This window comes from Ips typographus, linkage group LG2, assembly GCF_016097725.1.
Source record: "Ips typographus isolate SLU linkage group LG2, UJ_Ityp_2.0, whole genome shotgun sequence".
Classification (NCBI taxonomy): Eukaryota; Metazoa; Arthropoda; class Insecta; order Coleoptera; family Curculionidae; genus Ips; species Ips typographus.
The window spans coordinates 20,443,338-20,462,354 of NC_138423.1; the positions used below are offsets into that span (position 1 = coordinate 20,443,338).

The 19,017-nt window shown below is 33.6% G+C and overlaps 1 protein-coding gene across 2 annotated transcripts in view; it reads left to right on the forward strand.

The window, feature by feature from the left end:
* Pde8 (phosphodiesterase 8) overlaps positions 1–19,017 on the forward strand; it is a 66,378-nt gene continuing 47,361 nt past the window's right edge. For both annotated transcript variants that reach the window (XM_081974164.1, XM_081974165.1), the window contains exons 1-2: positions 1–186; positions 17,256–17,481. In XM_081974164.1, coding sequence (XP_081830290.1) covers positions 17,313–17,481 — 169 coding nt within the window. In that variant the 5' untranslated portion in view covers positions 1–186; positions 17,256–17,312. The remainder of the gene's footprint in view (positions 187–17,255; positions 17,482–19,017) is intronic.

Below are 19,017 nucleotides of genomic sequence, written 5' to 3' on the forward strand. Positions count from 1 at the left end.
AATGCTAGCGGAAGCATTCGGGACGCTCCTGGTTTCGGTGTAGCATCGCGTAAATAGTGTCACATGCGCTGATTATTTAAATTAACTCGAATAACAACATGATATATTGACTGCGAAATAAATCACTGTTAAGACTTTTTAAAGATGTGTTTTCGTGCTAATTTGGGATATTTTCAGTAGCGCGAGGTGGGTAAAATCGGGTTTCCGGTAGAATAAATCAAAAAAGGCGCTAAGTCTTAAAGTACACATTCAAACAATTTTTTTTAAACCTTTTTCAACGTGCAAATTAAACTTTTTGTTTTGTAAAATTGTAGTATTTAACCGTAAACGCTAATTGCTTTTTGTAATACATCAACAAACAATATCTACACTATATTCGGCATTAGCGAAATGAAAAACAATTTAAGAAATAGGTAATTAAGTGATAACTTAATACCTGACGAGTTATTGTTTGGATGGGAGCGGGAACGTTGAGAAAATACGGACAAAATTATTTTCTGAATGCTAATAAAACATACGTTATGCACAGTTATGTATTTTAGTGGATCACAAATCAACATATTGTTATTGAAGGATTACAGTGAGGCGATGTAACGGAATGTTGGTCGTATTGTTTAAGTATGAATAATACCGCAAGCGATTTAATAGAACAAATTGGTTAAAAAGATGTGCAAATGATTTCTTTTGCTAAGTTTATGTCAAGAAATTCATATTTAAATAATGACAAAATTGTATTAGTGTCTAATGTTGAACATTTACGTTTGCATAAAAATGGTTGAAATTGTCAGAATTAAAAAAAAAAAACACATGAAGGTAACAAAGTTACATGCCATATTTAAGTGGGTAAAACAGGACTCTGTGAAATATCGAATTTTTGGAACATCTTATTTATTTTCGAGTTTATTTTATCCTCCTATTCTTGTTTGGGAGGCATTTATTGCTTTGAGTTAGGTAGAATTTTGAAAATTGCTACAAAAGTAGTGTGACGTTAAATTGGATAATATACACCACGGGTGTCAAAAATTGCAAAATTTAATTTTCTCTTCAGATCAGGATCCCTACCAGGATACTGTAAGTGTGACAGGTGTCAAATATTTTATTCTTATAAATTTTTGACAGCTGTCAAAATTCAAAATGATACCGGAATAGATCTCAAAAAGTTAAGATAGGAAAATGCGAACCATTTTTCTCTATCATCATCTGATTAAAGACTATGACAGATAGCATTGTGGGAATATCATTTTTAAAGCGTCAGTATCTTGAAAACACTTTACAGGGTGTCACACATTTGTGTGTTTGTATGGGGATCTCGAAAACGGTAAGAGATACAAAGTTTTATGGCAAAATTGCGCTATTTAGAATTCAATAATATGTTAAAATTCCAAAAAATTCGGATTACTTACGGATAATTTTGAAAAATAGTTTTTATTTTTTGTTGATTTATTTGATGAGATAAGCAAAAACAAACAAAACCTTACCATTGGTACTTTTCTTCCTCTACAGCGTGGCAATATCATATTTGAGTTTCGTTGTTTCGGTTTTTGGTTATCATCATCAACTGTCATTTCTCCTATGGGGCGCCATATTCGATATTTACCTTTTTGAATAGATAATTTTTTTTCTAATTACGGAGATGTATCATGTGGTCTGGTCGAGGGGTATTATGAGGCACTTTGCTAGTATTACGAAGCATTTTCAGGTATTACAAGGTTATATTAGGCATTTTGAGGTATTTTTTTAAGGTATTTATAAGGCATTTCATAGAATTTTGAGGCATTGACTATATATTTCAAAATGTTTTGCGATATTTTCATTGAAATTTACCAAGTTTGTAAAGTTTAAACCACATTTTAATGGTCACGTGATCAGATATCAACTGGCCTTTACAGTGGTGCAAGCTCAGAATTGCATTATCAACGTCACGTGACGTGTACTTTGCAATTTAAGTTTTTACAACTCTCCAAATTATATTTATCAATTTTCTAAAGTTTAAACTGCGTTTTGGAGGTCACGTGACTGTTTTGGACAATGTCAACAGGTCTTTACAGTGTTGCAAGCTCAAAAATTGAATTATCCAAGTCACGTGACGTGTATTTTGCAATTTAATTTTTTACAACTGTCTAAATTTTATTTATCAATTTTCCAAAGTTTAAACTGCGTTTTGGAGGTCACGTGACTGTTTTTGACAATGTCAACAGGTCTTCACAATGTTGCAAGCTCAAAAATTGAATTATCCAAGTCACGTGACGTGTATTTTGCAATTTAAGTTTTTACAACTGTCTAAATTTTATTTATCAATTTTCCAAAGTTTAAACAGCGTTTTGGAGGTCACGTGACTGTTTTTGACAATGTCAACAGGTCTTACAGTGTTGCAAGCTCAAAAATTGAATTATCCGAGTCACGTGACGTGTATTGTGCAATTTAAGTTTTTACAACTGTCTAAATTTTATTTATCAATTTTCCAAAGTTTAAACAGCGTTTTGGAGGTCACGTGACTATTTTTGACAATGTCAACAGGTCTTTACAGTGTTGCAAGCTCAAAAATTGAATTATCCGAGTCACGTGACGTGTATTTTGCAATTTAAGTTTTTACAACTCTCCAAATTATATTTGTCAATTTTCCAAAGTTTAAACTGCGTTTTGGAGGTCACGTGACTGTTTTTGACAATGTCAACAGGTCTTTACAGTGTTGCAAGCTCAAAAATTGAATTATCCGAGTCACGTGACGTGTATTTTGCAATTTAAGTTTTTTACAACTCTCCAAATTATATTTGTCAATTTTCCAAAGTTTAAACTGCGTTTTGGAGGTCACGTGACTGTTTTTGACAATGTCAACAGGTCTTTACAGTGTTGCAAGCTCAAAAATTGAATTATCCAAGTCACGTGATGTGTATTTTGCAATTTAAGTTTTTACAACTCTCTAAATTTTATTTATCAATTTTCCAAAGTTTAAACTGCGTTTTTGACAATGTCAACTAGTCTTTACAGTGTTGCAAGGTCAAAAATTGAATTATCAAAGTCACGTGACGTAGTTCTTACAATTTTACCACTGTCTAAATTTAAAATACTATATATTTAATTTTTCAGCTGTTTCTTTTAAATGATAGGTGTCCTTATTTGACACGTACTAACTGGGTTACTATGACAGTTAGAAGATTCGTTTAAACGTCAAAATATAATCCGTATTTGCAAACAATCGTACCACAAATATTATTGTTTGTTAGAATTTGAAAAAAAACAGTCACACAAAATCAATTTTAAGCTTTCGGCCTAAGGTCAAATCAAGTTTCAAAAATGTGGAAAAACCTTTACGTTGTCACCTAACCTAACCTAAAAACTGTCACGTGACCAAAAAAATTGTTGGCGAAAGAAGATATTAGGCTCAGGTGATCCTAATTTTTGGTTAATAATTAATGCATTATTGTAATCCATTGCAGATTGTTTAAACTTGCTTTTTCAGAACCTTGTTCCATTTTTAAATTTTAAAATAACTATAATTACACTTTTGGAAAGAAAAACAGTGAAAAACATGTCTATGTAAGTAAAACCATATCGGTTCTTGTCTGTTTGTTTATTGTCTTTGTTGCACTCTTAAAAATAGATCAGAAACAGTGTTGCCATATATTAGGAATATTGATGAGACTTCACGGAGCTTTGTTGATTCAAATTCAAATTCAAAGTAAATCAAAAATTGTCTCAAGTCAGTCAAGTCACAGTCAGAGAACGTATAATTAGGTATAATTAACTGTATTTTTTTCATGAATGTAATATGATCTGAATAAATCTAGTCACACATTATACAATAATCTATATGTGATTCTAATTATAATGAAATTCACCATATCGAATGTTTTCCTTAAACGGGCCCAAACAATCATTTCCTGAACGTTTAAGGCACCACTCTGTTTTAATTTTTAATGATCTAATCTACTAACTACATCTGAAAAAATATATAAATAATGCAACTCAACTAATATAGATACTGCAACGCTGAACCTAATTAGAAAACTTTCCATGTACTCAAACTGTTTCTAACTTTATATTAACTTGTACTTTAACTACCGGTTAATGAGATTTTGGATACTACAAGTAATTATAGCTCGACAGTAGTGTGACTCATTTAGTATTAAACAGCCTAGTTTGACTGGAATATAGGCAATAATTTTTGATGTAAAGAAAATCGGTTTAATAGCGGCAATAATGTGGGTTAGTCCACGCTAAACGTGACAGGACATAAATAAGTCCTGCGTTTTTGGAACGTGTAGAAAAATAACCACTAACTAAACTGTAAATTGTCCAGACCGAACTGACAAACTCTAACATAACAAATATGTTTTAATAACTGACCTAGAAATTGCGGTGATGTTATTCTCCTTTTGTTTTCTGTAAATTTAGATTGATGATTTACCTGACAAGTGCGAAAATAGATAGTTTTTCGTATGGGACTGCAGTTGTATTGTCATAATAATTGTCCAGCTGATTTGCCTATTTTTCACTTGGTTGTAGAGTAGGTATTTGCCAGATAGATACAGTGAATCTCGAAAATGATTTATACTTTAATTTGATACATAAGTCTATTGAACCCCAGAGAACCAGCATAAGATAACTTGTGTGGAGAAATGGTATAACCTCAAAACATTCTAAGAAAAACCCACGTCCATTTCTCTTTATTTTGGTGTAAAAGCTACTTAGAGAGTTTTATCCGTTTACATTTACATTATTTTACGATAAGTGCTCTAAAAGTGTAATTAATGCCTTTTAGGCCAGGCGAGAGAAAAAGCGTTTTGTCATAAATCTCTTTCTCTAAAGTGCAGATTTTAGTAACTGTAAACATAATGAAGGGTTTTAAATTAGCTTCATTCCCTCTAAAAAAATTAAAGGGTGTTAGTTGGGTTTAACTAAAACCATGCATTAGTAAATCTAGAGATGGAAAATGCTTAAAAACTTATTTTTGGAAGAAATGCCAAAATCAATGGCCAAGTAATTTAAGGAATTTTAGGAGAGTTCAAACGAGTGATAAAGAAAAGGCTAATAAATGCACATCAAAAGCAACAATTCAGACAATGAAACTATAAAATGCCAAGTAGATGGGTTTCTTGAATCAACCACACTGTAAGTAGTCTTTACAGCTTTATGGATCCAAATTTGAGAGTACTAACGTGGTTTTATCAGAGATGTAAAAGCGGTAATTTTCGGGTCAAAAAATTTTCAATCTTGGAAATTTACATTAATTTTTTTTTTATGTCTTAATGAAAATTTTCCTTTATAGGGAAAACAACTGTCAGTCTTGTCATTGTTATTGTCAAACTTAAAATGTCCATAAATTTAATTTTCCGAAAATTTTACATTCCTGGTTTTATACTTTTCTTACGTCACGTGACAAATGTCATAACTGTCAAAAACCCGTACACCGGTGATCTGAAACTATAAAATTAGAAATACTAGTTGCGAATTTGAGGAATTAAACTGAAAGTTGTGTTTAAAACTCAATGGAGCAAAATTTGACAGTTGAGACGTTAAGAAACACCTTCAATACTTTGCTGGCGTCACGTGACAGCTGTCATGAGTGTCAAAACTCACTCACCAGGGACCTGAAAATGTAAAATGCCAAATAGAAGTGTTTCTTGGAAGAATTTGCATGTGTAAGTTGTCATTTTTTACGTTAAGGAACAGTTACTTACGTCATCACTTAACAGCAGAACTGTCAAATTTCCCTCCATAGAACAATACAAAAGTACATTGGGATTTATCCATGCGGTAGAACAATTTTATATACATATAGGGTGTTTCATTTAAAAAAACTTGACTTATGGCACTTTTCAAAAATTCGTTTTTTGATCACCCTGTATCATTGTTTTTGACGTTTTCCTGCACCTACTCTTAGAACCAATCTTGTTTAACACGACAAAACACTAAAACCAGATAAGCCAAAATTACAATTGTTTTAGGTATTGCAAATGTCAAATTCCACTCAAAATATCTCAGAAACGGATACAGATCGGTATATGGTATTATACATGAAATATGTCTAGAATTTGGGGTAGCATCCAAAAAAGAACCAACATACAGGATGTTTCATTTAAAATAATAATTTAGATGAATCTTTACCGACTTGGTGGCTACACAAATTTACCCGTACTTTTTTCATAATCGATCAGGAGGACCTCCCTGTATAGTTTGAATAAAAACAGCGGTAAACTTGCTTTAGTATTCTGACGTGAACATGGTCAGTTATTATAGCTAAACATAAATTTTGTCTAGTCGTTTGGTTAAGTAGGTTTATACTGTTGTATTTATAACTGCAGTAAAATTGCATGTTTGCAGTGAAATATGAAGTAAACTTGACTAGGTTTACTACTGAAGTAAACTGCAGTTTTGGATTGAAATATTAGGAGATTAAATTTGAGAGTTTTTCAGATGTTATAACATTGAATTAAAAAATTTGGTGGATCACTCTGTACAGTTGAAATTAGAATACAAAATTCTGGGTTGTTTTGCAGGCTATCGGTGTCGAGTCCAGATCATCAACGATTGCAAATGCGTCTAGGCAATTAATTAAAAAACAACAGCATAATAATCATTAAGATAATAATAATTTATATTTTTAATCATTATTTCGTACGTGTCCGTGTATTCCGTGTTTTTTTTCTCACAACCGAAATTTTACAGTACATATTATTGACGTTGCACGATTATTACTGGAACTTACTCGCGTTAACATCCTCCGCAGCTCATTTATTTCAAATTAGTTGCAATAAAACAAAAATAATTTCGAAATTTTAAAGAAAAACGCGAAATTACACCGGTTCTTTATTGCGCGTACAAATAAACCCGAATACATCTGTTTAGTGTAAATCAAAGTGCGGATTTTTGGCGGTCCCTACGACATAAATTAATCATAAAATTGTAGGTGTATCAAAACAAAAATATTGACGATCGAGACTCATGTGGAATTAAATTTAGATCGAGGTTAGGGGAAAAAAACGTGGCAAAAACTCGACAAATGTTTTTGACAATTTTTTACTTAAAATTTGTTCAGTTTCATCAATGTCAAAGTCAAATCTTAATTGCACATTACGCTTTATCTTTATTTATATTTTAATCTCAACTGACTCGACTGTAACTGGAAATGTGCTAATCAAACAACACATTAACGTTGATAATTATGTTTGTTTAGACAAGTCAATCTTTCTAATTTCTTAATGTATTAGACTTTTTATGATTAAATTTTTCAATGTAAAATCAGCAAAACCCTGATAGATTGTATTGACCTAAAGCATATACAAAACAAAAAACATGTGATTTCATTTCTTTACGTTCTGGTCACTTTACAAAATTTTATAATATTGTTAATTACACAAATGAACTGTTTGGTTTGATTTGTGTCTATAAAGATTGATATGAATCGTCGAGTATTCCAGCAAATATTTCTCATATTTTCGAATGCGGAAGGTAACTTGATGCAAGTTGCGGACTGTTTTAATTGCATTGCCGTTTCCATTATCCTAATGGAAACTTGGGCAAATTGCAGTAGTATGCACCGTTTTCATTGGTTCCTCGGCTTGCATCAATATTACCTTTGAATTTAATGGCGTTTTGCAGGTGAAAAAGGTTTAAGTCAAACAATTACATTATGTTCTATAAAATGTCAAAATAATTCAAAACGTTCGTATTTTTAGAGAAGAGATCTCAATTTATTAGATTTATTACCCCAGAAAAAAAAGGTCACAAAAATAAATTAACTAAATCTTGCATCAAATTTTGAATTCCAGTAATTTAGTTATTAAGCAAGACTTTTCCCTTAACCTCAACCTTAAATTTGTCAAGAAATATTCGGTGTTTTACCTCAAATATTGCTGCTACAGAATTTAATAGGAACTCCAAAATGCTCCACCCTCTGAGGGAGGAAGAGACTTTGCGGCCCGCTCGGTAATTTAATAACAGGAATTTTAAAATGCAAGGGTGGCGTCAAATATCGATTGCTTATTAAACGTTCAGTTCGTATTTATAGAGCAGAGAAAAAGAAAAAGTGCCAGTTATCGTTACGTTAAGATATTGAGTTGCCTATACGTATCAGTAAAGTTTTCTAATTCCTTAATTTTTTTTTTCACACTCAAAATTGTTATTTAATGTTAACTACTAGAATACTAAAATTACAACATATCAAGATGAGGTTACATTAAAATAGAATGATGGCTTAAAAAAGAAAATAAGAAACATAATCAGAAAAATAAGAAAAAAGCAATGACAAAAAAGAAACCAGTTCTAAAAAATACCAGTGAATGAAAAATGAGAGAACAAAACAAGGAACATATAAAAAACTATGAGACACACACAGTCATCAAGAAGCAGAGAAGGAAGTGAAAAATGGAAAAAAAAGCTGAAAAAAAGGCAAAAAGCAAAATTACATTAAAAGCGCTAAAAGGTGAAAGAGTACAAGTGAGTAAAGAACAGCAAAGATAAAAAGAAAAGTTATTTCTATAATTAAATAAGGAGAGAATAATTGGCAGGCAGTCAAATGCTGCAAAAAAATAAAGAAAAAAAATTACAAACAAGAAGCAAAAATAAATGAGACACAAAGAATTCCAAAGTAAAGAATGACGGACTACATCAAAGCAGAACATACACAACTAGCAAGAAATGAAGAAAAAGAGAAAAACTAGTTATTAAACCGCATATAAAATAAAACGACAGAGAAAAGAAGCAGAGATTTGGAAAAAAGGTTGTTCTAGAAAAAGCGCTAAAATGGTCCTAAAATAGCAGGTTAGATTAATGTAATTTGTTTATTCGTGCTTTTATTTGAAATCAGAAAAAGATTAAGATGTTATATTTGAAAAATGGTCACTTTAAAAGGTATTATGTAACCGACTAACTAGCCCTTTTGACACTTTATGCTGGTTTATACTAAAGTATTTTCCTTTTTTTGCAACACTGTATAAACAGTACTAAATATTTCTTGATGAAAGTGAGCTATAGTACAATTTGCCTTCACCAGAATGTGAGGAATAATGTGGTACTCTTAAGTACTTCCACAGGTACAAGCAGTATTAGCTAGGAACGATAAAGTTTATTAAGGAAATTATTTAAAACTATCAGAACAGAATTCAGCTTATTTGGGACAGAAATTTAATTTTGTGTCTTTTAAACCCAAATTAGAGAGAAAAAAGAGATATATTCACAGAGTATTCTAAATTTGCTTTTACTATTATTGTGTCCCCGGGCAATTTTTTTTTTATCATCAATCATATCATTGGTACAATACAAATATTTTACGGTTAATCAAACATCCTACAACATTCCCTATCGTTTTATGCCCAGCTTTAAAACCGCTACATCTTGATACACTATCCGATATCCGGCAGCTTATCAAACTGTCGCAAAAGTCGGTTTGAGACACGATTAGATCATAAATTATCCTGAAAGAGGCCCGGGAAAACTCGATTTTGGGGCTTCCGCCCCTGTCGATCCTGTAAATCAGGTGGATTCACATATTTAACGAAGCCCCGTTTGAACGTTGACGAAATTAATTTTCCGCCACACTGTTGATTTAATATTCGTCAATCGTTCAATCAAGTGTATTAAATTTCGTGTACGTTAGTTTTAGTTTATTAAAAAAAAAACTGGTTAAATTAAATGACTGAGTAATAGAATCTGAGATAGCTTTGTCGATAGTTATCTTTACAGCTCTAATGGCGTCGTAAAGAACTGGCAAGTCCAGATTTTAACAACTCAGGAAACTAATATGATATAGTTTATAGCATCATCAGTGTGATTGGATACTGATGAGTGATGAGTATATTTTTTAAATTACACAATTCTTTTTAAAGTACTCTAGTTACTAAAATTGGTATTGAACTTATTAACACCCTGTAGAAAGTATTTTTAAGGGGTCATCTTTTTTAGTGGTATGCCACTATACAGGGTGATTATTTATTGTTTGTTAAGTCAAATTAGGTCGAAATTCAGACAGGATTGAAAACTGACAAAAATAATAGGTTTTTTAAAAAATCATAAGACTGACGTAGCATGTATGTTCTTTAATGAAAATCCTGTATAATGTGGTGTTATAGTAGGTAATCAAAATTGACGTAAGTCATTTTCTCTATCTTACCCAGGGGCCGAATAAAATTACCGTTATTTTTCGTGGCTTAAAATTTACTTTAAAAATATATGTAATTGAAAAAAAATGTGGATGTAAAAAAAACAAATTATGAAAACTTGAGAAAAAGCAAACAAAACTATAAAGCAAGACGTTGAAAAACTTTTAGCAGAATGACAAAGAATTCTAAGAATGATCAAGCAAACACCAATGAGCAGAAACTGTAATAAAAGTGGCAAAATTCAGGTATATCAATATCAATTACCTATATTAATTATTACTATTAATATAACAGAATATATGGATTACAGTGTATGAATTCTGTATACGCAGTTGTTATTGGTAGGTCAGATTTCAATATCACATATCGGTTAGATGAGAAAAACATTTAATTATTAAAAGCTTTACTAAAATTGATTACTTTATGCAATTATAATGGAACAAATAATGTATTTAACTAGTTAATCATTGATTGAACAAATTATTAATTAATAATATGGTAAAGAGAGTGATGCGTGGATGTGTACAAAAAAAATGATCTTTGTTAACTACAAACTTTGGTTTATTTAACGAAATAAGAACGTGAAAAATAGTAAACGCGTGATTGTTGCCTTTGTCGAAAGTCGTATCGCTTCTGTTCTTGCGGGCACACACACACACGTCCCGTCTCTCTCTTCTCAGTCGGGATCGCGGGGTTGCCACTGTGACTTTTTGTCTATCACTTTCGCGTCGTAACATGCCGCCCGCGTTGAAAAATTAAAGTTTTTCAAAAAAAAAACACGCACTGAACTGTCGAAATCGATTGTTCCTTACTGAGCGTTTTCTTCGCATTGAACCAGCTCGTCCTGCATAGGGAGAATGCACACCTTCTTTAAGGATCGTCTGGTAATGGTTCCATTGGGCAGCCTTACTGAGACCACTCGAATGACATTATCGTAACCGGGATGTAGCTCCGTCACTCTTGCTAGAGGCCATCTTAAAGGGGGAAGGTTGTCCTCAACGAGAATTACTAAACTTCCAACTGGCAGCTGACTTCTGAGGTCGTTTTTGGTGTTCCACTTGTTCCTGACCTGGAGAAATGCAAGGTACTCTCGGGACCAACGGTTCCAGAAATGTTGAAACAACTGTTGTAATTTTTGGTATCTGGATAACCGTGAAATATGCATATCCTTTAAATCTTCTTCCGGTGGACTTAACAGTGAGTCGCCTATAGGAAATGGGCGGGGGACAAAGGTAAAAAGTCATTGACATCGTTAGAAATTGGTACCAAGGGACGCGAGTTTAGACACGCTTCAACCTGCACAAGCAGAGTGTACATCTCCTCATAGCTTAGAGATGAATTGCCTAATACGCGCCGAAGGTGAAATTTACAAGACCGCACAGCAGCTTCCCAAGCCCACCTAGATGGGGTGATTTCGCGGGTATGAAGTGCCAACGAATTTGGCTGTCAGCTAAGAATTTTGTCACGCTTTCATTGTGATCTTTTTTGTTGATTAGGTCATACAACTCTAAAAAATAGTTGTTTGCGCCTACAAAATTCGAGCCGTTGTCCGAGTAGATGTCGTGAGGTTTACCTCGTCGTGAATAAAATCTCTTTAATGCATTCAGAAAACTAGAAGTTGACAAATCTTTTACCAGCTCGAGATGCATAGCTCGAGTAGCAAAACAAACAAATATGCAGATATACGTTTTAATTAGCTTGGTTGTTCTTAGAGTTCCGTCCTTTACATAAATAGGTCCGGCATAATCCACCCACATTTGGAAAATGGTCTACTCGGTACTACTCTTGAGCGAGGAAGAGAACCCATTAAGAAATTTGTCGGTTTAGGGTTGACTCGATACATACTTGACATGATCCGATTATACGTTTTACGGCATTTTTTCCATTAATAGGCCAGAACTTCAGACGTATGATAGATAAAAGATTTTGAATACCAGCGTGCAAATTTTTTAAATGTGCTTCTCGTATTATTAAATCGGTTAATCTGTGCTTATATGGCAGTATAATAGGGTGCTTTTGTTCGTATTTTAATTCTGAATTTGTTAGTCTACCTCCTACTCTAATTATACATTCTGAATCAAGAAATGGACTTAAATTTAATATTTTGCTGGTATTGCTTGTCATTCCTTTGCGTTTGAGATCTACTAACTCTTGCTTAAACACGCTATGTTGAACTAATTTTATCAAAACCAATAAAGACTTGTCAAGTTCGTCTACAGTAAGAGTGTTGTATTCATAGGTTTTCTTCAACAAGGATCGATTTTTAAACCTGAGAATGTAAGCAACTACTCTAGTTAGTTTTGTTAAACTAGAAAATTTGTTGAACAGATAGTCGTTGAAACTTGGATTGATTGGTAACTCAGTACTTACATTTACAGCTGCACATCTATTGTTCGTAAATTGTACGTTTGACTTTAACTCTGGAAGATTATCAGTTATGATTGTTATGTTATCTTCGAGCTCAACGTCAAGACGGTCGATCTGTAAAAAGTCAGGTCCGTAAAACCACATGTGGTTATCCACTAACTCTTTGGGATTTAGCCCTCGTGATATGATATCTGCCGGGTTTTCCTTACTCTTTACATGTCTCCAATTTGTGACGTCGCTAAGTTCGGTTATTTTTGCAACCCGATTAGCTACAAAAGTTTTTAAATTTTGAGGTTCTATTTTTAGCCATGCTAGTACTATGGTCGAATCGGTGAAATAAGTTGTTCGACAAATCGGTAAGTCAATAATATTTTTGATTTGGTTCATGAGTTTAGACAATAAGTGAGCTGCTAAAAGTTCTAATCGTGGAAGTGTCTGTTTTTTCACAGGAGCTACTTTGGATTTAGCCGTTAAAAGGGTAATGGTTTTCTCACCGGTTTGAGTGGTCGAACTAATATAGATACATGCGCCATATGCTTTCTCAGAGCTATCACTAAACCCGTATAGCTCTATAGTCGAGTTCGGTAACGTCACGTGTCTTGGTACCTTTACATTATTCAGTGTTGAATCTGAGATGAAAATTCAAGCCAATTGTCAACCAGGTCTGGTGGAATATTGTCATCCCAATCCAGATCTAGCTTCCAAAGACTTTGTATTAATAGCTTTGCTTTAATCGTGGCAGGGCCTATAAGACCAAGCGGGTCGAAAATTTTAGAGATAGCTGAGAGAATCGTTCGTTTGGTAAATTTATTTAAGCTAAATTTTACGTCAACTATATAATTCAAAGTATCATCGACAGGATCCCACAAAATGCCCAACGTTTTAGTTGTTTTTTATCACGAAACAAAACTAAATGGTCTTCATTTTTATTTCCGTTTAACTGCAAAATGTTGTTTAAGAACGACTGATTGTTCGATGACCATTTTCGTAGTTTAAAGTTTGCTTGAGCCAAATTTCTGAAAGTTCTTGATACACTTCTGTACATTCAGTTTCATTATCAAAACTCGCTAAAAAGTCATCCATGTAAAATGCTTGATCAATTAAATTTGATGTTCTTGGATAATTAGCTCTGTTTTGTAATGCTAGCTCTTGTAAACAGCGTGTGGCTTGAAAAGGTGCGCTTGAAGTACCGTATGTGACAGTTTGTAAATTATAAACTTTAATTTTTTCTTCCGGATTCCATCTCCACAATATTTGTTGGAAACGATGTTCAGTTTCATCGATTAGAATACAACGATACATCATTTTGATGTCAGCACTTAATACATATTTACGTAAGCGCATTCTTAATAAAATCGAGAACAAGTCTGGTTGTACAGTCGGGCCAACTAATATCAAGTCATTAAAGGAAATACCTGAACTAGTTTTTGCACTGGCGTCAAATACTACACGACATTTTGTAGTAGAAGAGTTCCTCAAAACAGCTGAATGGGGTAGAAAATATGAGTTACAATCATTAATGTTTATCGAATCTAGTTCGCCTTTTAACTTCATATGTCCTAATGACTCATATTCTCGCATAAAATCTAAATAAGCCGTCTTCAATTCCGCGTTTTGACCAAGCTTTCTCTCTAAATAATAGAAACGTTTTAGAGCCGTCGTTTTTGAATTGCCAAGTTGAGAATTTTGATTTTGGTTAAATGGATATTTTACAATAAAAGTACCGTTCGAATGCCGTGTTGTCGTTTCTTTAAAATAGTCTTCGCAGTATTGTTGATCTTTTGAAAGATGCGTTTCGTTAGGTAACTCCTCTAGCTGCCAAAATTTACTCAAAGTTTCTTGTAATGTTTTATTGGTTGTTCGTGCGGAAAAATTACAGACTGTTTTTTGAAAATCCAAAAAGTTTAAAGTACCGGTCAAAATCCAACCTAAACGAGTTTCTTGTAATCCTAGCATTTTGTCTCCGAGTTTAATTCTTCCTGTCATTAACAAATCGTAAAATATTCCTGCTCCTAAAAGTAAATCAACATCCTGTGGTTCATTGAAAGTACTATCTGCTAATCTAATATTTTTTGGAAAAATGATTGCTGAAGCATCAAATCTAGTAAGTGGTAGTTTTTCAGTAATGACTGGCAATACAAGAAATGACAAGTTTGCTTGAAATTGATTAAAGCGAGACTTTATGAAAGATTTTGCACGGTGCGTTATTCGAGTTAGACTTTGACTAATACCTGAAAGTGGTAAGTTAATGTTTTCGAGTTGCAAATTTAATTTGCTACAAAGTGATTTAGTAATCAGATTTGATTGACTACCTGAGTCCAGTAATGCTTTACACTCGTGCCAATGTCCTTTATTATCCGCTATCAATATGACAGCTGTTGATAATAATACTTGATTAGTGTGAGACGCAACATACGACAACTCGCCTGAAATTTCGTTTATTTTCCAATTTGAAACTTGATTGGTATTTGTCAGAATCGAACTGTCATAAACTTGGTTTATATCGTTAGGATTAGTAGCAAGCATTGCATGTTGCCCAGCTTCAGAAGAAGCTACATATTCTCGAAGTTGTCGTGTGTTTCCATCCGTGATTTCCCCTGAATTATCTGTCTGTGTCCTATTGACATTATTCTGACTGCTTGAATTTTGCGAAAAACCTCTGTCAATATGTAGTAATGTATTATGTTTTGATTACAGGTTCTACATCCACCAGATCTACAATCATACTTTGAATGTCCTGTTCTTAAGCAATTACTGCAAAGTTTAAGCTTTTTCACTTCATTAAACCTTTCTGAAGGGTTTAAATTATAAAACTTGGGACAGTGATAAATAAAATGATTCTCGTTACAGTAATTACATTTTACAGACTGTGACTTATCACTCCTGTCAGTAAGTCCATATGCACATTGCTGATTTAAATTGGCGTGAGAATTGTTATTCGAATAGTTTCTGGTACCTTTAAATGGAAGTTTTGTATGTACTTGATCTCGTGATTTGCTTTGATTTACGTTTAATTTTGAAAATTCATGATTTATTGCTTCAAGGGTACAACACTTCTTTGTCAAAAATTCAATAAATTCACTTAGTGTTGGTAGTGAATCATTAGTTTGTTTGCTTTCCCATTCTCGAATACTGCTACTGTCTAACTTATGCAAAATTAGTGGAATTAACAACGTGTCCCATTGTTCAACTGGTAAAGATAATTTTTGTAGCGCACAGATATGCTGATTTACCATGTCTATTAATTTTCTTAATTGCAAGGGCGAATCCCTATGGACAATTGGTAAATTAAAAAGAATGTTATTAACATGAAAATTAATAATAGCTCGTTTATTTTCGTATCGTTTTTTTAATAACGCAATGGCAATAGAATAATTTGAGGCGGTTACATCTAAAGACTCTACTAACTTTAGCGCGTCTCCCTTACAGCATACCTTTAGGTACAAAAACTTATTTACTTCACTTAAGTCGGTTCTATTGTCCACTAAAGAGTCAAAAATGTCTTTGAAACTAAACCATGTTTCATAGTTTCCGTAAAAAGATGGTAACCCTAAGTCTGGGAGTTTGGCAACAGCGCCCGCCTGTGGCAGCGAAATGTGCGCCTGCGCCGACTGTGACGATAATGACGTGGTAGGAGAGGAAGAAGAGTTGTTTACCGAGAGGTTGCAAACTTTGTCTGCATCTGCAATATATTTTTTTGCATATGAAATAGCCGCATAAAAAGCAGTTTCCGTGTCAAGTCTATTAATTTGTTCCTCATTCGACAAAAATTCTAAACGGGTTTGAATTTTATCGAATTCTGAAAAATCTTCTTCCACGCTCTTAAGCCGAGTTTCCGTTTGAAACCGATCAATAGCATTCGATAAATAATCATTAAATCGATTTAATCTTTGACATATTACTTTACGAGCATGCCTTAATTCCAAAATGTCTGTGTCGACCGACTCTGTTGAATTAGAACTCTGCATTGTTTGCTTTTTTGCTTTTGGCATTCTTATTTAGCACAAAAATAAAACACGTGATGATTCGAGACGAGATATTTTAAACAAAACGAGAATATTCGAAACAAATGTATATACGAGTACTGCCTGGGTGTGAAATTTGCAAATTTCCCTTTTCTTGCAACGTGAATAAATCCTAAACTTAATCGAGATTCGTGACGTAATTAAAATACGAGAATGGACGTGTAAATTCGCGATAATTACTGTACACTTTGCTATTATTTTCAGGTCGAAACGTGTAAATCCATAAAAAATAACGTAAACTGTGGCGAACGATGTAAACGTTTTTCTAACGATTATCAAAATAAGTACGGTAGGAATGATTAAAAGGATACAGGCGCTCACCTTTTGTTTCTTGTTGATTGTGGTTTGGCGATCGACGTACAAAATGGCTGCTTTTCTTGGTTCTGTTTCTGTTTCGATGCAATTTGCTTGATTCTCCAAACTTCAATTTGGAATCTGGCTGACGAAGGACCACTATGATGCGTGGATGTGTACAAAAAAAATGATCTTTGTTAACTACAAACTTTGGTTTATTTAACGAAATAAGAACGTGAAAAATAGTAAACGCGTGATTGTTGCCTTTGTCGAAAGTCGTATCGCTTCTGTTCTTGCGGCACACACACACACACGTCCCGTCTCTCTCTTCTCAGTCGGGATCGCGGGGTTGCCACTGTGACTTTTTGTCTATCACTTTCGCGTCGTAACAGAGAGTTTGGGTTAAATTTCAGCAAATTTTCTATAAACATGATGAAATTTTTTAGTTATAATTATTGGATGATTTCAGAATCAACAATAACTGGGGAATAGTGAGAGGACAAAGGCGTATTAAAGGGGGGCTGGCATGGGCTGCTCCCCCAGCGCTCTGCTGGACCAGATCCACAAGGGCAGTTCAGCCAGCCTAGACAAAGATGAAAAAAGTTCCAATTACAAGAAAGCCTCGTTGACCAACAGTGTCACAACCGTCAATGCCCCCACCACCACCATTGTTCAAGTCAACAACATGGCTAGAGGTAAGAAGCTTAAAAAATAAAAGTAAATGTGTATTTTCCAAAGTAAGCCCTTAAGGTAAAATATGTTTGCAAGTCTCTTAAAACATACAATGAAAAGTTATTCGTTTTACGATTTTTGTCTTCAATTGTCACGTAGTCGAATCAACTCTACGGGAATAATTTCTAATTGTGCCGCTTTGAATAATACTGCAAGACCTAGTGAAAAGGTGCAATTTTAGGAACTGAATAGTGCCGAAATGAAAAAGCATTGTGAAGCAAAACGTGCCTGAAAGTGTTTTGTAGAGCGGTAATTCGGCTTTGTCAAATTAATTTGGCGCACAATTCGATAGCGGACTTTGTTAACCGTCCAGCTAAATCCAGTTTTTAGCCAGATTTTCTCCACATTGAACCTTATTCCGTTAAAGTGTTTTAGATTGATTTTCGTGTCACACACAAGTAATATTTTACTTGTACGAACTTGTTACTAGATTACGACCTGCAAAACTTTTTCAAAAAACAAAATTTACTCCACAATATCACGGGGATTATTTACTGTGGATTTCTGAAAGCTTCTCCAGAAAGTCGAGGGAGAAATCGAGCGAAAAAACTGTACTTGTGTGCTTAAAAGCCAAAGTGTAAAAATAAGAAAGTTTTTCCCACTGGAATAAGGGAAGGGGATTCAAAGTTTTTTTCGTTTTTCAATGAATTTGAGTGCGACCGTTCTTGAGTTTAATGCTTTAATCGATTTACAATTTTTTACTCAAGAAAGTTTAGGAGAAATACCAGTTTTAGGTGTAAATAATGTTTTTTATCAATCAAGTTAATTGGGAATTGAGAAAAGTTTTGTAAAGCAGATATTTCAAAAAGTGATGAGACGAATACTGAAATGATGTTACGAAACTTGACTTACTGGTCAATTTTTAAGCTTGACGGTTATTAACTATACAGGGTGTCTCTGAAAAAGTTTTGAAAATTTGTTAACAAGTCCTTATATCAAGACTTCATAGACTATTTCCAGAAGTAAAAAGTGGCTTAAACAACTTCCATAGACTTCTAAGGCCCAGTACTTTCAGTTCAGAATAACTTTATTCTAAGGATAATATCTATGGAAACCGTGAAATCAGACGCTGCTATTGGTCAATTCCGTCATTTTTATAGAAATTATCCTAAGAATAAATTTACTCGGAGGTGAAAGTACCGGCCCTTAGTGGTATAGAAAACCTGTTAGAAGTGTCAACGGATCTACAAGTATTTAAACCTTCCTGGAAATGTATTAAACTGCCAGAAGCCTCTAGAACCATTTTGAAAGTGCCAGAGACCTCTAAATGTTACTGAGAACTTTCTAAAAAGTGTCAGAATCCTCTACAAGTGTCTTAAATTTTCCCATAACTGTTTTAAATTGTCAGAGGTCTCTAGAACCATTTTGACAGTTCCACCTCTAAATTTTATCGAGAATCTTCTAAAAGTGGCAGAATTTTCTACAAGTGTAAATTTTGCTAGAATGGGCCTCTCCCACAATTTTTTTATTTCATAACTACAAAGACGGATTAAAAATAT